General features: G+C 36.0%; 1 protein-coding gene across 1 annotated transcript; it reads left to right on the top strand.

Annotated features, from left to right (window-relative positions):
- The first annotated feature begins 1,903 nt into the window (after positions 1-1,903).
- LOC132558343 (uncharacterized) lies at positions 1,904-22,471 on the top strand. The gene is made up of 14 exons (XM_060222890.1): positions 1,904-1,973; positions 5,444-5,716; positions 6,794-6,928; positions 8,900-8,956; positions 9,810-9,862; positions 10,901-11,011; positions 12,449-12,538; positions 12,996-13,079; positions 16,316-16,435; positions 17,176-17,280; positions 17,846-18,044; positions 19,308-19,394; positions 20,447-20,563; positions 22,027-22,471. The coding sequence occupies exons 1-14, from the start codon at positions 1,959-1,961 to the stop codon at positions 22,312-22,314; spliced, it is 1,734 nt and encodes a 577-aa protein (XP_060078873.1). The 5' UTR covers positions 1,904-1,958; the 3' UTR covers positions 22,315-22,471.
- Positions 22,472-23,895: the final 1,424 nt, after the last annotated feature.

Below are 23,895 nucleotides of genomic sequence, written 5' to 3'. Positions count from 1 at the left end.
CCTTTAATATATATGCCTTTGAAGGCTCATTATGAGATTATAATAAGATATTTGATATTTATCCTGCAACCGGTGCTGTCATTGTCAAAATGATTATTAGTGTGATATTTTTGCTGCATTCGACAGTGACAGAAAACAGCTGTATCAATTATAATGTACATTAATACATTCGGAATTTACTTAAGTATTATGTTTATAAATGTAAGCAATTGTTTCAATAAACTATTTTTATATTGAACAAGTTTATTTACAAAAATTCATCAAACTGATGTTTATCTGTTGAAGTGAAAAACTATATTTCTGCAAAATTCAATGCAACGTTAATGTCCGGTAAACAAAGACTGAGCAATAAAATTGTTGGATGTTTCGAAAGTCTGATTTTACAATCAATGTTGCAAGATAAACAGAATACATGGTCAGTGTCCTTCAATATAAGCTGGCTCGGGACAGAGTCATAATACTGCATATCTTTCAAGACACTGACCATGTATCCCTTATTTCTAAGTTATTTACGTAACCTTCGTTGGCATATATTAAAGGACTGGTTTCCAACCTGATCAATTTCAAGTGGAATGGACATTCTATCACTACACTGATGGTCCCTAAAAAATATTATGCTGTTATTGATATTTGTCATTTTATGAACGATGCACATGTAAGAGCAGTCAATAAAACTGTAAATATCATTAACAGCATAACAAATGTGATTATTGACATTAAATTTTACTATCAACATAATTATTATTTAAGAAAGAGAAATTTTCTGTCAAAACGTCATACTCCTTGGATTTGTATGTTTTTTTTTATCTCCCCTGCCCGTCTGTCCTTTTTACCCTAAAATGCCAAAAAGACGAATGAACAGCTATCTCAAAATATGTTCTTACTTAAACTGGCATTAGGTTGTGCTACGCTCCTCGTCAATAAGCCGACTCTTTGAACAGAGCTTCGTAGAATACGATTCATGGTGATTTTCTGTATGCCCTTCTCATATGCCCTCTGGATCCTACGTGCTTGGCTTTTCAGCGGTATGGTAGGGAAAAGCCAGAAACACTCCGATGGTCATGCGGATGGGTGTGCGCGATTTGTAAGTCGGCTTTTAACCTGTGGTATTGAATGCTTTCTCCGGCACAATAATACGGAAAGATAAATCTAAAAATTTAGAGTAATTGGGTTAAAATTTAGGATATCTATTTCAAATTTCATGAAGTTTTGAACAGCATTTAGAAAGAAAGTCAACCCAAGCTCCTTTTTTTTTAAAATTTATTTATGTACAAATCGCTTCTAACTACCCCTTCGCTATACTGGCTACTTTCACACCGCTGTAGATGATGCATACCTTTAATGACAATGTATTTTAATTGACACGGATATGGATACAGTATGTTATATATTAAATGATACGTTCATAGAAGATACTTTTTTAGAAGAGAATGTGCGGAATTTCGAGACAATAAGTTTTGCGATAATAACTTTTTGAAACACATTACATGTAAAAATGAAACAAGTCTGTCATAGCTTCTGCTGTAAAATGCTGATCCACGCTCGGATCGCTAACTTACATCGACCAAAATAAATTGTGCAGATGTTCACGAACTACGCCGGACAGACTCTGTTCCGGGATCCGCCTACATTGCGGCCATCTGGAACCAAGCAACCCCTACATGAGCATGCCGACATTCAGACCTAAATTACAGATGGTTCTTGCGAATAAAAAATTCAGGAAACTGCATATAGTTTATAAAATACAAATAATTTCAACCACGGACTCGAGGTCGACATTTCAATAGGCTGGATTACAACACTGTTACGAATACTCCGCTAGGCCGAGCTCATTGTGAAAGTGACGTCTAGCGGAGAGTAGGCAAACTATGTCAGGTAATCCAGGCTATATATATTACTTCCTAAGATGAGATTATCCCCCTTCGCACTTCAGAAGACCTAGACCAGGTTGTAAAAGTATGGCAGCAAGAAATGTGAGTTATTTTACTAAAACCATCGTTATGAAATGGCACATTTATATATTCATGTATAACACATATCACTTTAAATACAATTTCTAACACGATTACGAAAGTAAGCGTATTACATTCTCTTTCTCTTTCCACTTTCGTTATCCATATATTTAACAAGCGCAGACGCTTAGATTGATTAAGGCGTGAAAAAAAAACAAACAAACAAAACAAAACTAAATCACTTACTTACGAATGATGACTTCATAACAGATGATAATATAGGTATAATGTCAATACATGAGATAATATTTCTTATCTATTGTGTATGTAAATATATTCAACAAAAAAAAAAAAAAAAAGGAAATGCACATTTAAATTATACAACCTACAGCCTATGCTATTTTTGGAAGTTTGTACAAAATTTTATAACAATGTGAACGGACTAATGTACTCTTTACTGTAGATGAAAAGTCTATGTGATGTCACGTGTGTTATCAGTGTTACCCAAAGTGGGATACCTGTGACAAACAAAATGACACTTCATTTCCTGGTGTGGGCACCTCTTGCATGAATCCCAGCATGGATTCTCCTATGTGTAGAATTCACGAGAACATTAATTCACCTTAGGGGAATGTTGTTCCATTCTTGTATTAATGCTGTGATCAACTGGGCGTGGTTAGTTGGAGGGTTTGATGCTTCCTAATGTTCCTGTCCAGCTCATTCCACAGATAATCAATGAGAGACATGTCAGGGCCATATGGGGGCCATTCAAGAGGATGAAGGTTGTTAGCTGTATCGAACGGCATTGAGGTTTGGATCCAGGACCACTAAGGGGAATTTTACTTCATGGGTGATGCCTCCCCAAACCATTACAAAAGCTCCACTGAATCAATTGAGTTCAGCCACACATGCATTGGCATAACGCTCACCACATCTGCAATATGCTCATTTTCTTCCATCTGACCGATACAGACAGAATCTATACTCGTAGATAAACATCACAGACAGAAACTATACTCGTAGATAAACATCACAGGCCTCCACCGACGCATACCAAATCTGTTCAGGCCATGTCTGCGCATCCAGTCAAGATGCACTTTCTGCCTCTGTGATGTCAGAGGATGGCCTATCATAAGCTTGGCATGCAAAGATTATCTCGGCATGCAAGCGGTTCCTGTCAGTGTGAGCACTAATGGGTCTGCCATGAGTACCGAAGGTATTCGACACAGTCTCTACAGCAGTTTTTAATTTGTTGCGCAAGTATGACAATCAAATCGCCCTGTCTTGTTGTGCGGTCATTACACACGGATGACTGCTCCTACGATGATCAGAAACTAACCCAGTAGCATGGACACATGTATAGAGATGGTTAATTGTACACGGGGCAATGCCAAATGCCTGCAATAGCAGTTTGACTTTGACAATCCAACAACATCGCAATTGCACTACTGCTCTGAATTTGTGCTAAGTGTGGTATCTTGGTCAATGGCGAAATCAAAATGCCAATGCGGAAAATTAATGTGGCTGAACTTAGAGTATCCGTTGAAATTATTCGTTTGAAAAAATCTGGCATGGCTTGGTCACCGAGTGATTTGGACTAAAGAATTTCAGACGATGACATCATCACGCTTGACTGATTTTAGGGTAGATTGTCGAGAATGGCATTCTTGATGTAATACCTGAAAAATCTAGCAATGTTATTATGGGATTGATATATCAAACTGTTTTAAAGTGTTTGTCTCTGCTTTCTTTACACACAATATTTTAATGGTTATATCAACTTCTGATTGTAAATCAAAACAACTTACCAGAATTAAAATCATTTTGAATGGACTGTTGAAAGAAAATATTGTTTTGAAGTTGATATTTTACCATAAAATTTTGATTATCTTTTTCTGTTTCTTTGGTTGACATTATAATACTTGTAGAAATAATGGACATAGACATATCTAAGACATGTGGAAATAAAGAATAGCTTGCTCAATTCACATAAACACAGAGAAGACTCTGAATACAATGAAATGAATTAAAACTAGGGTAAGATAGTATTTCAGGGCATTGTGTTAAGACTTTTATTTCAGTGTCAAGACTACATTTCACTTTGGTTTCAAAACTTCCAATAAGCTAAGGAGATGTTTCCAGTTTGATACTGAGTAACCATTTTAAATGGTGACACATATAGGAAGGAAAGGAATCCCACACTTTACTGAGACTATACACTGAAGAGTTGCAGGCACCCGAGAGCTGCTGTCCTCAAAACATAAATAAAAACCCATTATGATTGTAATAGGTTCAGCTGTTGAATCAGAGTTAAAGTTTTAATAAAATATTGATATTTTGGACCTCTTATTCAAATTTCCTTGTGACTTGTTGTGAGAAAACATTGTTTTGAAACATTTTCAATTTGACTTCAAGGTATGTTAATATAAACCAAATCCTGATATGAATTAAATTCCTTCAAGTTTCCCTTTTGTTAACTTGTTGATGTTTACAATAAAGTTGTTTACCCAAAGTGCCTTCAATGTATTGTTTGATTGCCTGAGATAGTGTTTACTGCTGTACATGTGTATATTCAACAATATAGCCATGTCTGACAATCAGTTCACCTACAGTGATGCAAAGGAGGTCGTTCTATTTATTGGAAATCACTGCCATCAATAATGATGATTGTGGTGAATGAGGAGTGTAAATAGTGAATGTGATAAAAATCATGCTGATTGATTTTTATTATTTTTTTTTTTTTAATTTTTTGATGCTATAAGATAAATTTAGGAAATAAAGATGAAAAATATTAGTTGTGGCGTCAATAGTTTTGTAAGGATATTTAATGTTGCTTTTGTTAGTGTTTTGCATTAAGTGATTGTGGCAGGGAAAGGGATGCACTGTGTGATTGTGTTAGGAAAATAAGTGAATGTAAGGGTCTTTTGATGATGGAATGTGTCTGTATTCTAGGTTGTATCAATAAATGTTCTGTGGTCTACAGAATTGAGGAGACATGTATTTGTGTTTATAACTATATGCAGGTGAATTATTGTAATTTTGTAGGAGAAAATAAGACATGTTGTAGTTCTTGTAACAGGTCTGTAATATAACTTTTGTTGTGGTATTTGCTGTTTTTGTATCAAGCTGCACTTCGCTGTGCTTTTTCTAGTTTGTTTATATTGTTGGTGTGGTGCAGGTCACACGCTTTTGAGCAGTAATAATTTTGCTCCGACAATGGCTGTTTGTTTTATGTTCTGTTTTTAAAGACTTGCAATGTTTCCTTGTCTGCCTTTGAAAATAAAAAAGAAAATTAATTGTGCTACATTAGTCCTAATAACTTAAGATATACTTTAGTATATTTTCTTATAAAAAAAAATTGGTATTGATAGGAAATTTTGCAGGTTTAGAATCAAATGTCAGATCTTGATCAAGAATCAATGGAAATTTAACAAAAGTATGCAGTGGTAGAGAGAAGTTAAACTGTTGAGTAAAGCTATTTTCTATTAAAGGATACAGAAAAGGAAGTGGATTATGCAGACAGGAAGAATTGGTGGAATGAGACCAATCTAGGGATACCTAGATCTTTAAGTTATTCTGGGAGAAACTTTGATGAATCATTCCAAGCCAGTCGCGCAAGAAGTTTTTCAGGTCAAAGTCACCAAGAATTTCATGAATTTAGCTCTCAAAATAAACAGAGAACAGCTGCATTTGATACACTTTGCCAACATCTTGGAGAGTTACATAATGAGCCTTTGTCACTGAGGGATTGGGAACAGTTTAAGGTAAGCATATTAAAAGGTTGTTGGTCATATATACTGATAAATTTATGGTGATTCAGGGCTCTCACACCCCATTTTGGGACTGGGGCCTGGCGCCCTTAGAATTGGGAAAAATAGCGGCATTTTCCTTAGAATTGGGAAAACTTTGGGTCTAAATTGGGAAAAAAAGATACTATTTTGCATTGGGAATGGGGCCGAATATCGGCCCTAAATCTGGCAGATCGTGAGCCCTGTGATTAATCTACATACATCAATTGTCTTATGATAAACCATTAAGTTTTTCCCTTAAAAGCTATTTAGGTCATCTGATTTGAAGGGTCATCAAATCCATAGTGAAAAACATATTTTAAAATTCTTCTTCAGTTCCACTGGTGACATTGAGATAAAACTTAGTGGGAATGTTAGGGAAAGGTAGCCAACAAAGTGTTGTTATTTTTCAACCTTGATAAAACGTTCATATGACAGTAAGGGATGCCATTTTGTAACATGATTGTGCAATTATGGTTTTCCTGTGCAAAACCTATTTCAAACATCTTAAGTTTCACCAGTTGGATTGAGCTCCAACATTACTGTTAAAAATAGGTAACTCTTGTTACAGTTACCTTCTCCTCACCAAAACTACCATCTGCATAATGGAAAACAGCTTGTTAGTAAGATTTCATTCAAAGTAGAAAAAATAATCCTTCTCCCTACTGAAAGTTTTTGTAGTCAGATGACCATTAAGGCCTGGTGGGCATTGTGTTATTCAGAATGGCCATGGAGAAATATGTTGGAATTAGGGGTCATATGAAGCACAACTTTTGTCTGTATTGCTGCTGATGTAAATGATGGAAATAAGTCATATCTAAACTCTCAGTGATATATAACAATGGTGAATGTTTTAAGTATCTCTTAGCAATTCATCTAGCCTAATGTTTCTTTAATAATACTGCATCTGTTGGGCTTAATGGCTTGATCAACATGAATTTTTACAGAAATGAGGTGAGATGAGGTGCAGGTCAGTTGGGTAATAATACAAGGACTTGAAGATGAAATTTTGATTATGAAACCAAGATTAATCAGATAATAGCTTTGTTACAGGAGTGGTTCGAACAAAGGCCGGAATTGTCCAGCACTTTTTCACCAAAGGAAATCCAGGTGTATACCCAATGTAAAATGGTGATGATAGACATATATGGCAAACTGCCTACTGACGAAACGTGGGAAAATGCAAAGGTATGACATGCTGTTGTGAAAAGCTCAATACCAACAGGAAATTTCAAGATGTGATGAGATTGAAAAGCTCAAATGTCCTATCTCTCTGTTTGTTGTAATTTTTGTTGTTTAATTGCTCAAATTCTTACAAGATTATGTATTTAGGTCAACCTGATCAGACTGATGTGAAAGACTGCTTCAGTGTATTTCTTATTAATACCAGAGCTACAGTAACTCCTTTGTAAGGACGTTGGCACAAGTTCTTGACTCCAGGATCTGTGTATGAAGTGTAATATATATACTGGACAAAATAAGTTAAGGATCATAAATTGTGACCATAATATCTTTAAAAATTCAAATCATGTATTGCCGGTAATTGCACTCGTAGTTTCTCCAATATGTACCGAAAGTCATGTCAAAGGTGAAAGCACGTGCATCTGAAGGTCTTGCCGTTCCGCTCTAGTTAACTATGGTGGTGTGAAAAACTGACTGGTCTATTACTACAGAGGAATCTTGCAGGTTTTGATTCTGTTACTTCTAAGCTAAAAAAAGTTGAATTTGGAAACATTTAATCAATTTGTAACGAAAACTTGAAAAACTAATCATGCGAAGACATTTAAATGATATGGAAGCCGCGCGAGCTATAGGGCTCCTTCAAGCTGGTCAAACTCAACGAAATGTGGCGGCACAGCTTCATGTTTCTCAGAGCGTGATTAGTAGGCTATGGAATCGCTATCAACAGACAAATAACGTCCGTCAACGCCCCAGATCTGGACGACCATGCTGTACGACAGCCCGACAGGACAGATTCATTTGCATCACGGCACGACGTCAGCGGTTTTTGAGTGCTCCTGTCTTGAATCTTCAGTTTCAGCGTGCTACAAATCTAAGGATTTCATCCCAGACAATCAGAAACAGACTCCATGCCTCTAATTTACGAGCTAGAAGACCAGCAGTCCGACCAATTTTATCCAGAGGTCATCGACAATCCAGACATCAATGGGCCACTCATCATTTGAATTGGCAATTACGTCATTGGAGAAATGTTATGTTCACAGATGAGTATAGGTTTTGTGTTGACTTCCATGACGGTAGGAGGAGGGTATGGAGAACCCAAGGAGAGCGCTATGCAGACTGCTCTGTTGTCCAGCATGATCGCTTTGGTGGTGGGTCAGTGATGGTTTGGGCAGGGATCAGTGTTGACTTCCATACAGACCTCTACATCATAGACAATGGATCTTTAGCAGCTGTTCGATACAGGGACGAGATTCTACACCCTATAGTAAGGCCCATTGCAGGAGTTGTTGGCCATGATTTTATTCTGATGGATGATAATGCTCGTCCTCACCGTGCTCGTGTGGTCAACGACTATCTTCAACGTGAAGCAATCGTTCGCATGGACTGGCCAAGTCGTTCTCCTGATCTGAACCCTATCGAGCATGCTTGGGACACCTTGCAACGCCGGGTTTCAGCTCGACTTAATCCGCCACAGAACCGCCAACAGCTTATGATTGCTCTGCAAGAGGAATGGCAGCGCATCCCACAGATCAGCCACCGACGACTAATAAGGAGCATGTGCAGACGTTGCAGGGCAGTTATTGATGTCAACGGAGGTCATACTGCCTATTAAACTGCCAATTGCAGTTTGATGAGTTTTCCTTGTCTACATGATTAACTTGCTCTACTTCCTCTTACACTTTGATTTCAAGGGTGCTGTTTCTCAGGGTTATCTGCTCTTGGTAGCAATTACCACAAATGAATTTGTTTTGTGTAATTAAAGACTAAAATGAATGTTCTGTCATTAAAATTTAAAATATAATCATATTATTATTTGTATGTAAAACTGCACTGTTTCAAGTTTATGATCCTTAACTTATTTTGTTCAGTATATATACATGTCATAGGGTTAGGAATTCTAGCCCTGGGTCACCAGGAGATAAAAGATAAGTATGAAAAATAATTGTGTAATATTTTTTTTATTCTTTACTTCAGGAATGGTTCTCTGCACGACATCAAAATTCTTCTCGGGAAATGGCAGTAAAAGACATGGTGAATATTTTTTTTCTATATGAATATAATTGTAGAAAAAAAATCATACAAGCACATGCATTGTCAAGAGTTTTAATTGTGGGATATTTTCCATTGATTTTGAATTTAAAGATTGTCAGCATTGTGTTACTTTCATGAATGGAGTTTAACAGTGTTGATAATGTGAAATAGGTAAATAATGGGGAATCATATAGCATACTTACATACCTTTTAGTGTATGTGTATAAGTAATAGGTAACTTATGATACAGTCTAACCTGTATTAAACAGCCACTGTGGGGAAATTATGAAAGTGGCCTTTATAGAGAGGTGGCCTCTTAATTGAGGTTCCTTATTTTTTAACCCAAGTTGCGGCAATTTGCACATTGATTTTTGAATACAGTTTAATAATCAGGATTGTCACTGTCTTCCTGTACTTGGCAGTTTGTGGTTTGGTCTGAGTTCGTTTGCTGCTCATATTTCGAAGTGATTTGCCACAATAGTGATAATATGCCTGTATTGTGTATACCAGTGATGTAAATGTTTATGTAAATTAAGAAAATGGCCATTATAAGCAGGTGGCCGTCTAACTAAGGTGGCCGTTTTGAAAGGTTAGACTGTAGTTTGATACGTTGTGATTTTTAAATGTTTTTAGCTTTTTCTGCTGGAAATCTAGATTGTTTGCAATTCACTAGTTGACAGTTCTTATTTTATTTTTCTAATTGATGATTTATTGGATTTTAATACATGTGTGTGTCTTTTACTGTATGGTAACTTAAAGTCATCCTTACATAAATATTGGAATCATCATACCTGGAGATAATGTTTGATCATTTAGAGACATATAATCTGAACAATGAAATTTTACTTTATAGGGGGCAGATAAATTTGGTGTTGGAGAAACTCCTATGGATACAACAGAACAAAGGTAGGATTCATTAGGTGTGGACATCAAAGGTAGGATTCTTTAGGTGTGGACATCAAAGGTAGGATTCATTGGGTGTGGACATCAAAGGTAGGATTCATTAGGTTTGGACATCAAAGGTAGAATTCATTAGGTGTGGACATCAAAGGTAGGATTCATTAGGTTTGGACATCAAAGGTAGAATTCATTAGGTGTGGACATCAAAGGTAGGATTCATTAGGTTTGGACATCAAAGGTAGAATTCATTAGGTGTGGACATCAAAGGTAGGATTCATTAGGTGTGGACATCAAAGGTAGGATTCATTAGGTGTGGACATCAAAGGTAGAATTCATTAGGTGTGGACATCAAAGGTAGGATTCATTAGGTGTGGACATCAAAGATAGAATTCACTAGGTGTGGACATCAAAGGTAGGATTCATTAGGTGTGGACATCAAAGGTAGGATTCATTAGGTGTGGACATCAAAGGTAGGATTCATTAGGTGTGGACAGCAAAGGTAGGATTCATTAGGTGTGGACATCAAATGTAGGATTCACTAGGTGTGGACATCAAAGGTAGGATTCACTAGGTGTGGACATCAAATGTAGGATTTACTAGGTGTGGACATCAAAGGTAGGATTCATTAGCTGTGGTCATGTAAGGTAGAATTCATTAGGTGTGGACATCAAAGGTAGGATTCATTAGGTGTGGACATCAAAGGTAGGATTCATTAGGTGTGGACATCAAAGGTAGGATTCACTAGGTGTGGACATCAAAGATAGGATTCATTAGGTGTGGACATTAACGGTAAAATTTACTAGGTGCAGACATCAAAGATAGGATTCAATAGTTGTGAATATTACACCAATGAATTTCGAATTATCATACCTGCTGGTTAGTTAACATAAAACGGTACTTTGTTATGGAATAGCTATGCTGATTTTAAGTATTTGTAAATGTGATAACTGTTCTCTGTGTAGCTCAATATATGATTATTCATGATAAACAATTTCCTGTGTCTGTCGAAAGTCATGTTACATGATGGTTTTACTGAATTTACAGAAGAAAATTTTCTGAACAACCGCATGACTCAGAATATCCGACAAAGTTAGAAGATCCAAAAAGTCAGACAAGACGAGAAGTGGATAGCCTCAAACAGAAACAAGTGAACACGTATGTTAATCATATAAAAGATAAAAAATCTTAATAAAAATAATGGCAAATACAGAGACATTTTCAAAAGAATGAACCTTAGTATTGTGTTATAGTGCTGAATGCATTTTAATTTTGAAATGGTAGGACCTGCGTTGACCTGCGTTGACCTGCGTTGACCTACGTATAGTAGTAAAATCTACATAAAAAAAATAATGGCAAATACAGATACATTTTCAAATGAACTTTAGTATTGTGTTATAGTACTAAATGCAATTTAAGTTTGAAATGTTAGTCTGAACTACTAGTGTTATACTAGTGTTACAGATGGTTTGAAATAAACCACTAGTGTTACGGACGGTTTGAAATGAACCACTAGTGTTACGGACGGTTTGAAATGAACCACTAGTGTTACAGACGGTTTGAAATGAACCACTAGTGTTACAGACGGTTTGAAATGAACCACTAGTGTTACGGACGGTTTGAAATGAACCCCTAGTGTTACAGACGGTTTGAAATGAACCACTAGTGTTACGGACGGTTTGAAATGAACCACTAGTGTTACGGACGGTTTGAAATGAACCACTAGTGTTACGGACGGTTTGAAATGAACCACTAGTGTTACGGACGGTTTGAAATGAACCACTAGTGTTACGGACGGTTTGAAATGAACCACTAGTGTTACGGACGGTTTGAAATGAACCACTAGTGTTACGGACGGTTTGAAATGAACCACTAGTGTTACGGACGGTTTGAAATGAACCACTAGTGTTACGGACGGTTTGAAATGAACCACTAGTGTTACGGACGGTTTGAAATGAACCACTAGTGTTACGGACGGTTTGAAATGAACCACTAGTGTTACGGACGGTTTGAAATGAACCACTAGTGTTACGGACGGTTTGAAATGAACCACTAGTGTTACGGACGGTTTGAAATGAACCACTAGTGTTACGGACGGTTTGAAATGAACCACTAGTGTTACGGACGGTTTGAAATGAACCACTAGTGTTACGGACGGTTTGAAATGAACCACTAGTGTTACGGACGGTTTGAAATGAACCACTAGTGTTACGGACGGTTTGAAATGAACTACCAGTGTTACGGACGGTTTGAAATGAACCACTAGTGTTACGGACGGTTTGAAATGAACCACTAGTGTTACGGACGGTTTGAAATGAACTACCAGTGTTACGGACGGTTTAAAATGAACCTAAAGTCTTGGAGGGACTGCTTGTGCTTTTCTCAGAAAATATCTCATAACTGTCATGATATAGTTTGTATATTTCTACTGCATCATACATGTGGAAGAAATATGATACCGTCAAGCTACTAGCTAACTGGAATTATAACCAAAACATCGAAGCTTTTACAAAAGTATAATTAACATAGTATAGATTTACTTACCACTACTATGACATTCTGATTGTAACCAGACCTAATTTGTCACATTGACAGGGAAAGTGAATTGGATCATTTGAAAAGGAAGGTGGAAACATTAGAGGAAAATGTTGAAACACTTCGCAGAGAAAACCTAGAGCTGTCAAGGTGATACACAGTAAAAAGGACAAAAATGGTTTTCCTTCGTGTGCAATAATCTGGTTAAGGTTGATGTTATTTTGTGATATCATGTAGTGATGATTATCGAGTCATGATCAGAAGTGTGAGGATGGCTGTTCCTCACTTCAATCTCTGTCATACTTCAAGTTGTTAACACACCAAACCTTACATGATATCAAGTATGGGAATACATAATGTTGTCAATCAATTATACATTATCATTGTCAATCAACATTTTCTTTATAAGAAAAAAAATTTGAATTTCATATTTTATTGATGTGATGGTGATAATGGATAGATTGTTTTAGATATGGATAGAAGTATACCAAGTATGTTGAATCTCAAATTAATTAAATAAGATTGTGTTTACTGATGTAATATCTAAATTCTGTTTTACATAATGATAATATAGCTGCAGTGGTTTTACTGTAATTTATGGTTGTAGACAAAGAACATCTCCAACAACTAGAACAAGAAACATAGCACCTGATGAACAAGCAGATGCAGACAGTTTCATGTCCCAAAAAAGGTATTTAACAATTTGGTTTGATGAACATTGTTTTAGAATTGTCAACGGCGATGGTCATTTAAGGGTGGTATTCTAGTGTTTGTGAGATGAGTGAATGTGTCGAGTGCATTTATTTCTAGGAGACTGTGATGTATGTTTTTGTGGTAGTCGGGAACTGAAACTGACTTTATAGTGCTACCACACCGAAATACTGCTGCAGGGTCCTAGCACCACCCAGCTACATTATACTGAATATGGGCTAACTAGTTGTTCCTCTACTGAAATGCAGACTGTAGAGCAAGGAGATGTTACCACTGTTTTTTAAAGGCTCTGGTGTGTCTTGGCCAGGAGACAGAAACCAAAGCCTTTCTTAAAGAGGCAAACACTTGACTAAAAGTTAGAAATTCTGTGTCAATGGAGAAAAAAGTTAAGATGCCCGTTAGGATGCAGGAAATATTCTAAAGCCATAGCTGCATTGAGTTTCACCTATCAACCTTACAATGTGATAATCCTTGGTACAACCCCCATCACATAGCTACACTCTTATCAATATTGTAACCCCCATCACATAACTACCCTGTTATTACAGTTGTAACCGCCGTCACATAACTACCCTGTTATCACAGTTGTAACCCACGTCACATAACTACCCTGTTACCACAGTTATAAACCTCCATCACATAACTACCCTGTTATCACAGTTATAAACCTCCATCACATAACTACCCTGTTACCACAGTTATAAACCTCCATCACATAACTACCCTGTTACCACAGTTATCAACCTCCATCACATAACTACCCTGTTACCACAGTTATCAACCTCCATCACATAACTACCCTGTTACCACAGTTATAAACCTCCATCACATAACTACACTGTTACCACAGTTATAAACCTCCATCACATAACTACCCTGTTACCACAGTTATAAACCTCCATCACATAACTACCCTGTTACCACAGTTATAAACCTCCATCACATAACTACCCTGTTACCACAGTTATAAACCTCCATCACATAACTACCCTGTTACCACAGTTATAAACCTCCATCACATAACTACCCTGTTACCACAGTTATCAACCTCCATCACATAACTACCCTGTTACCACAGTTATGAACCTCCATCACATAGCTACCCTGTTACCACAGTTATAAACCTCCATCACATAGCTACCCTGTTACCACAGTTATCAACCTCCATCACATAACTACCCTGTTACCACAGTTATCAACCTCCATCACATAACTACCCTGTTACCACAGTTATAAACCTCCATCACATAACTACACTGTTACCACAGTTATAAACCTCCATCACATAACTACCCTGTTACCAAAGTTATAAACCTCCATCACATAACTACCCTGTTACCACAGTTATAAACCTCCATCACATAACTACCCTGTTACCACAGTTATAAACCTCCATCACATAACTACCCTGTTACCACAGTTATAAACCTCCGTCACATAACTACCCTGTTATCACAGTTGTAACCCCCGTCACATAACTACCCTGTTATCACAGTTATAAACCTCCATCACATAACTACCCTGTTACCACAGTTATAAACCTCCATCACATAACTACCCTGTTACCACAGTTATAATCCTCCATCACATAACTACCCTGTTACCACAGTTATAAACCTCCATCACATAACTACCCTGTTACCACAGTTATAAACCTCCATCACATAACTACCCTGTTATCACAGTTGTAACCCCAGTCACATAACTACCCTGTTATCACAGTTATAAACCTCCATCACATAACTACCCTGTTATCACAGTTGTAACCCCAGTCACATAACTACCCTGTTATCACAGTTATAAACCTCCATCACATAACTACACTGTTATCACAGTTGTAACCCCCGTCACATAACTACCCTGTTACCACAGTTATAAACCTCCATCACATAACTACCCTGTTACTACAGTTATAAACCTCCATCACATAACTACCCTGTTACCACAGTTGTAACCCCTGTCACATAACTACCCTGTTACCACAGTTATAAACCTCCATCACATAACTACCCTGTTATCACAGTTATAAACCTCCATCACATAACTACCCTGTTACCACAGTTGTACACCTCCATCACATAACTACCCTGTTACCACAGTTATCAACCTCCATCACATAACTACCCTGTTACCACAGTTTTAAACCTCCATCACATAACTACACTGTTATCACAGTTATAAACCTCCATCACATAACTACCCTGTTACCACAGTTATCAACTTCCATCACATAACTACCCTGTTACCACAGTTATAAACCTCCATCACATAACTACCTTGTTACCACAGTTGTAACCCCTGTCACATAACTACCCTGTTATCACAGTTATAAACCTCCATCACATAACTTCCCTGTTACCACAGTTATAAACCTCCGTCACATAACTACCCTGTTATCACAGTTATACACCTCCATCACATAACTACCCTGTTATCACAGTTATCAACCCCCATCACATAACTACCCTGTTACCACAGTTATAAACCTCCATCACATAACTACCCTGTTATCACAGTTGTAACCCCTGTCACATAACTACCCTGTTACCACAGTTATAAACCCCCATCACATAACTACCCTGTTACCACAGTTATAAACCTCCATCACATAACTACCCTGTTACCACAGTTATAAACCTCCATCACATAGCTACCCTGTTACCACAGTTATCAACCTCCATCACATAACTACCCTGTTACCACAGTTATGAACCTCCATCACATAACTACCCTGTTACCACAGTTATAAACCTCCATCACATAACTACCCTGTTACCACAGTTATCAACCTCCATCACTTAACTACCCTGTTATCACAGTTATAAACCTCCATCACATAACTGCCCTGTTATCACATTTGTAACCCCTGTCACATAACTACCCTGTTATCACAGTTGTAACCCCATTACATAACTACTTATTTCTTTATTTTCTGGTATTTTTTAGAGAAATGATCAAATTTTATATAATTAAGAACAAATATAGAGGAAAGAATAAAAAAGGGAAAAGAATCATTATTTAAAGAACCAATACTGCCCAAACCGTAGTAGGTGTCAAGGTCCACCTGGGATCTCTTGTTAAGATCAGATGTATTCCCAGTTTAATACTTTTCCTTATGCTTCTGTGAATTTCCTTATAGGTGTGATCAGAAGTTTGTTATTAAGTCATTATGTATAATGGCTATTTACTGAATTCTTTGTTCTTGTTTCAATACAGGGAGTTACAGATAGAGTTAGAGAGGTACCACATGAAGTTAGAACAGCTTGATCATGAGATTGTGAACAGAGACCAGGAAATTAGAGAACTGAAATCAGCAGTGATGCAATTGTCTTACAGGTATGTGTATGTATTTAGAAAGATTGAGGTTTTTTACAGGATGAAGACATGAAATATACATGTAAATTGCTTCAACAGAAGCCCTATATAGCACAACACTGTAATTAGGACCATTTCTTCCCAATAACTCAATGTTTACCCTATGATAGTGGTTCATCAAAACAGAAGCTCTATATAAGCACAACACTGTAATTAGGACCGTTTCTTACCAATAACTCTATGTTTACCCTATGATAGTGGTTCATCAAAACAGAAGCTCTATATAAGCACAACACTGTAATTAGGACCATTTCTTACCAACAACTCCATGTTTACCCTATGATAGTGGTTCAACAAATATCCTGTTCATCTGTACATTTCTTAGTCCATCAGCTTCATTTCTATAATGCTCTATGTCTCCATTTTATCAAAGCATCATAGGAGTCAAACATTCTGATAACCTTCTATTTCTGGTATTTATTTGTCCAAGAGATTTGGAAATTCTATATACACACAACCCTCCACAAATGTGATGTTTTAGAGTCATAGTGATAAAAAGTTCTGAAACACTTGAAATGATCCTAGTGGTAGGTCATTTGGTACTTACTGTATACAGAGAAACATTCTATTCAAGACAGAAAAAATTCCATCAGAATTTTCTTTTTTGAGTGTAAAAATGGCTCTCTCTCATTTTTACAGAGTTATTTGGAATACGTTGTACTATTGTGATGTAAATTGACCAATAATAACATATTGTTTAGGCTGGAAGAGAAGAGTGACCAGGTCAACAGATTAGAAAATGATGTATATAGTAAAAACAAACAAATCCAACGCCTTGAAAAGGATAAGGCAGATGCCTTACGACGGTAAGTTTCTATTTTGATATTTCTTGTTCCATCATGTCCAGTTCAGCAGAAAGCTTAAGACTGCAAGCCCCTAGAATGAGACACATAAATCCTGAATGTATAAATAGCTTAATTAAATGACTATTTTTAAATAATTTCTCTTGTGAGAGCCATCAACTTTCATGAAACCCTTAGAAATTTTGAGGCAATTTTTTAAATGTTACTGTATTTAGATATATAGTGTGAACTTATGTGCAATGTATGTGATGATGTGGAAAGTTTTGGGTGAAAAAACTTACATTAGGTTAGTTTATGTTGGGTTTATGTTAAGTCAGTTCTGCCCTGTGTAATGTTTGGTAATGCTGATGACAAATGAAACATTGAATTACTCAAAACCAGCAGAACTAGTTACTTTGTTTACCTGAGGTATCCCCTGTGGTTGTGGGTCTCTTAAAAATGTGGTAAAATGGCCACAATAATTATGGCACTATGAACATCTGTTTTAGAGTCTAATAAAACTAAGGTGTACTGTATCTTCACACATTCGCAGATAAAATTCTGATATCTTTCATGTGCTGTTATTTAGACTGAGTACGTTGGCAAGCGCCAAGTTATCTGACAACAATCCAGAAATCACTGACTTAAGTGACATGAACAGACCCCAGAAGATTGCAGAGAAGTATTCAGAGCTGTATGACAATGAATGGACAGATGTATATGAGTATCTCACCACAAATGGCAAGGATCACAAGAAGGCAGTGGCCATCCTTCTCCATGTGTTAGAGGTAGAATTATTGCTCAAAGCACTACTCAATACCTCAAACACAGCAATTAGGCCAAACCCAATACGTCATGGTTAGAAATTAGGCCACTAAACTCAATACTTCATAATTAGAAACAAGGCCACCAAACTCAGTAACTCAAGCACTGGAAATTAGGCCAGTAAACTCAATACCTCAAAATTAGAAAATAGGCCACTGAACCCAATACTTCATAGTTAGAAATTGGGCCACTAAACTCAATAACTCAAATGCTAGAAATTTTGCCATGAAACTCAATAACTCAAGTGCTAGAAATTAAGCCACTAAAATCATTACCTCCTAGTCAATAAATTAGACCACTAAACTCAATAACTCAGAGTTAGAAACTTGTCACCAATCTCAATACCTCAAGCACTTGAAAATAGACAACTAAACTCAGTACCTCAAGCGCTAGAAATTAGGCTACTGAACTCAATACCTCATAGTTATAAATTAGAACACCAAACCCAATACCTCATAATTAGAAATTAGGCCTCAAGACCCAATACCTCATAAGTAGAAATTAGGTAACTAAACTTAACAACTCAGAGTTAGAAATCAGGCCACTAAACTCCATACTTCAGAGTTAGAAATCAGGCCACTAAACTCCATACTTCGGAGTTAGAAATCAGGCCACTAAACTCCATACTTCAGAGTTAGAAATCAGGCCACTAACCTCCATACTTCAGAGTTAGAAATCAGGCCACTAAACTCCATACTTCAGAGTTAGAAATCAGGCCACTAACCTCCATACTTCAGAGTTAGAAATCAGGCCACTAAACTCCATACTTCAGAGTTAGAAATCAGGCCACTAAACTCCATACTTCAGAGTTAGAAATCAGGCCACTAAACTCCATACTTCAGAGTTAGAAATCAGGCCACTAAACTCCATACTTCAGAGTTAGAAATTAGGCCACTAAACTCCTTATTTCAGAGTTAGAAATCAGGCCACTAAACGCCATACTTCAGAGTTAGAAATCAGGCCACTAACCTCCATACTTCAGAGTTAGAAATCAGGCCACTAAACTCCACATTTCAGAGTTAGAAATCAGGCCACTAAACGCCATACTTCAGAGTTAGAAATCAGGCCACTAAACTCCATACTTCAGAGTTAGAAATCAGGCCTCCTTCTCATTATATAAACTCATTACCTAAACTCAAGATCTTAGAGTCATCAAACCTCATTTTTAAAGCAATGTTTATTTACTACTGATGGTTTAAGTTTTCAGAACAATATCTTATTTTCAGAACTGTTTCCAGTTTTGTAAGACTGTGGGCAAACAACAGTATGAAGTCCTTTTGAATATGGCTTGTTCTCCATCTCAAAACCAAAAGGTGAGACAAAGAGATCTTACAGGTATTCCTGTATCATTACATAAATTCACTCAAAGATTCTTGAATGCCAGCAAACATGACTTAATATAAAAATTTTGTGAATACATCTGAATGAATAAATTAAAGTTTTTTTCAGTACCTTGTGATCAATGTTGTCAATAACATAAAGGTAATTTACATCTCAAGTCCATGCAGTATCTAAATGCCATATATGCTTTGTTGGGTGGTTGGGTGGCGCAGTGGTAACGCACTCATGTTTCACCTAACCATCCAGGGTTTGACTCCTAATGGTCATAAGAAGGTAAGGGTCAACAAGCCCGACCAGGTGGGTTTTCCTCAGGTACTCCGGTTTCCTCCCACAATAAGACCCCTCGCACGCTTACCTCCGGGCCAACAAGAGTGATTAGTATAAGTTGAAGTAACTTGTTTTGCAATTGTTGTAAAATAAATAAAGTTTATAGTTTATATACTTAGTTATTACTTCATTATCAACATCAGAATGATATGATTGTGATAATTAACAAATATATAGTAAGTCTAAGATATGCTGTGAACAACACACGTAATGTACTACAGTATTGTACTAATGTACTATTAGGTTACAACAGAATGAAAACATGTCCGTATCTGCAAGTTGACCACCGTACATCAGGGTGAGTCATGTGACATTTTGTCACTTATCACCTTCATGGCAAATTGCCAATTTACCACGCCATGTCAGCTCATTACTTACATTCATATCAATATTGAAAAACAGAACAGTTATTTCCAGGTATGGACCGACATTGAATTTACATCTGAACTCTTCTGAATATGTCCTTCACCAAGGTCAACATTACAATTTATAGCATGACCGTGCTTCAATAAAATATTGATGGAAAGCACTTTTGTCAGTGTATGGAGTTGCAGGAAGAATAAAACTTAATAGAGGGTCAAGGTTATTTGTTTGTATTGGCCAATTCACATCAATATATTGTGTATGTATGTATTGTAGTGGTATATTTGTCTTTGACATACCTTTGGAGCTATCTAAAGTGATATTTTGATATCAGGATGCAGGAGCTGGCATTGGTATAGTGCCTGTACAGACTGAGAGACAGGTAATTAGTCAGAAAGTGATAGAACTGCGGAAAACTGCATTCCAACACTCACTTAACACCATCCGACAGGTAGGTACCATATCATAATCCTGCATATGGTTTTTTTAATTACTCCATTAGTTGTGTAGTAATTTACATTCTCAAAGTAATACTGATTAAAACACTGTTACTTTCTTATCATAATCCTGCTTAAATCACTGTTACTTTCTCAATATAATCATGATTAAATCACAGTTACTTTCTAAATATAACCATGATTTAATCACAGTTACTTTCTCAATATTATCCTGATTAAATCACTGTTACTTTCTCAATGTAATCCTGATTAAATCACTGTTACTTTCTCAATGTAATCCTGATTAAATCACTGTTACTTTCTCAATATAATCCTGATTAAATCACTGTTACTTTCTCAATATTATCCTGATTAAATCACTGTTACTTTCTCAACGTAATCCTGATTAAATCACTGTTACTTTCTTATCATAATACTGCTTAAATCACTGTTACTTTCTCAATATAATCATGATTAAATCACTGTTACTTTCTCAATGTATTCCTGATTAAATCACTGTTACTTTCTAAATATAATCCTGATTTAATCACTGTTACTTTCTCAATGTATTCCTGATTAAATCACTGTTACTTTCTAAATATAATCCTTATTTAATCACTGTTACTTTCTAAATATAATCCTGATTCAGTCACTGTGACTTTCTCAATGTAATCCTGATTAAATCACTGTTACTTTCTCAATATAATCCTGATTAAATCACTGTTACTTTCTAAATATAATCCTGATTAAATCACTGTTATTCTCTCAAGGTAATCCTGATTAAATCACTGTTATTCTCTCAAGGTAATCCTGATTTAATCACTGTTATTCTCTCAAGGTAATCCTGATTTAATCACTGTTATTCTCTCAAGGTAATCCTGATTTAACCAATCATAAAATAAATCCATATAGAAGATTTCCTGATGCTTCATTATGATTGATTAAGATATGCATCATTTCTTGTTTTTTTTATCATACATGCAAACTGAGAGCATCATTTGTATTATAGTGTAATACTACCATATTCCAAATTCATTGTATAAAATAATTGAATATCCTAATATTTGTTTAAACACATGATCATCTTTTTCATTTCGTTTTTAAAACAAATGTAATAAATTAAACTACAATGATTTAGATTCAATCACACATCAATTGATCTATTTGAAAAAAAACCCACAAACATGTAATACATTGCATCGACTCAATACAAAAAAAGGTAAGAACTTGTATTAAAGACTGCTTGCATTAAGGATCAGGTTTTAGATTTTCCGAAAATTTAAGGATGTATTTACTAAAACAATAAAAACACTAAAGACACTAGCCAGTAATAACAAATAACTAAATGTAAATTATATCACCATCATTTCATTCAAATCTCATGATATAGTTATAAGTGTCTTTGCATAGAACAAATGCAGCATCATTGCAGTAAAATTGTACTCATATCTTTCTAATTATGACTTAAATTATCCAGTCCTATCAGACTGACAGGCTCAGAGATGAAGTCCATTCAACGACACAGGATATGTCTTTATACGTGGATAAGTGCCTGGAAGTGTCCTGGTTGGCCTGTATTCAGGACCCTCCTCTGGAAATCTTCTCTGACTTTCCTCTTTACTCAAAAGTAGATTTGAACATTGCACGTATATACACCAAGAGTGGAGAGTATGTAGAGTATGTCATTTGGCCCGCCTTGTTGCTTAGCAATGACGGTGCGCTTTTGTCAAAGGCTGTGGTGCAGTGTACGTCAAAGTCCCGGTAATGCCCAGCCTCCACATCACCAACAAATGCAACGGCATAGTGACTCTACTTACGATAACAATATGTAGACTTACAGTGAATGTATTCATTGCATAATGATCGTCAGAATTAATGTATTCATAACTTTATGATTGTCAGATTTTATCATCAAATATGTATTTTCAGGGTCAGTGTTATTGTGATATAAATGAATGTTTCAATAATTGTTTTCATAAGACATTAATATTTAGACTGATTATTACACAGTCATCATTCATAGCCAAAGGTTAAAGTTTGTCTACCACTCTTTGATTAAAAAATGAGTAGACTTGTTAAACTGTATAGTTGTACTATTTCGTGGGCTTTTATTTCAATGTAGTGCAGGTTTGGGCTAGTTAACAAACATTGAATTTCGGGCAAGTCGATGGATTGTTATTCAGGTATATTGGCATCGCAGATATTTTCTGAGATTTACACCGGTATTTTATTTTCGTGCTTCATGTATCTTTATTGACTGCATATATAGCGAAATGAACTCCCCCACAAAAATGACCCACTATGCAGAAATTCTTGGTTAATGAAGAATTACACAGCATTAGATTGAATGTATTAATGGCGTGATGAATGTTTTACATATTGAAATCTGGCGTGAATGTACTCATCAGAGTATGGTGAACAAGATGATTTCTTTGCTTGCTACACAATATTCAGTCGGGAAAAGCATGTGTCTTTTATCACAAAAGATAACAGTATATCAATGTGTATGGGATCTTACAAGGTTTTTGAATTTTCTATTTTAATGAACCTTTGCTGAGCTAAATGAATATTTCATGACAAATTTCATAAATCACATTTCAAATGGAAACATTTTTTTTTTGTTTTCTGTCAAAAATGGTAGCAAAATGTGAAACTTAAAGTCATGTATGCACCATATATCTATGGTCTCCATGGTTACATCATAGTGCTATCTGTGAATATATGACATTTTAATATCAATAGTATTGTGACAACAATGTATATTACATGTGTAATACTAACAAATATGACATGAGTATATAGCTGGGTGTCATCAGTCTCCTTATACTCAACGTGTTACCTGTTAATAGCCATTAATTATCCTATTAGCCTGGCCTTCAATGCTTGTTAAGTCAGGCACCTGCGTGAATTTGTTTACATAAGATAATTAAACGTGTTAGGGTCACGCTTGTTGTGGTTTCCTAATTATCGATCGATCAAAACACCAACTGGTGCACCGCGGTTACCGATAATAAATATTCGTGTGATATATATGTATATTTAATCTGACCCCAAAAACGTAACTGTGCACTATACCCACAAATTTATGGTATTCAAACTGGAAAACAAGGCAATTATGTGAAAAATACTCATTAAACAGGAAATATTTTGTGGTTTGATCTTTATGTGTATTTTTATTGACTGTAAAATTACAGGACAATTTTGTAGTTACTTGTTGATAGAGAATTACTGCAGATTATTAATATGACCAATTCCTTATCTCCACCTTGTATAATGAAACTTCAGCGTATTTTTACACCAGTATTATACAGTGATGGGAAATAATGTCATGTATATATCTAGAGAA

This window comes from Ylistrum balloti, unplaced genomic scaffold (assembly GCF_031769215.1).
Source record: "Ylistrum balloti isolate Yb309-2 unplaced genomic scaffold, AGI_CSIRO_Ybal_v1 Utg370780, whole genome shotgun sequence".
NCBI classification, from domain to species: domain Eukaryota; kingdom Metazoa; phylum Mollusca; class Bivalvia; order Pectinida; family Pectinidae; genus Ylistrum; species Ylistrum balloti.
Note: the sequence above shows the minus strand (reverse complement) of the source record. Positions and strands in the feature narration are given on the sequence as shown.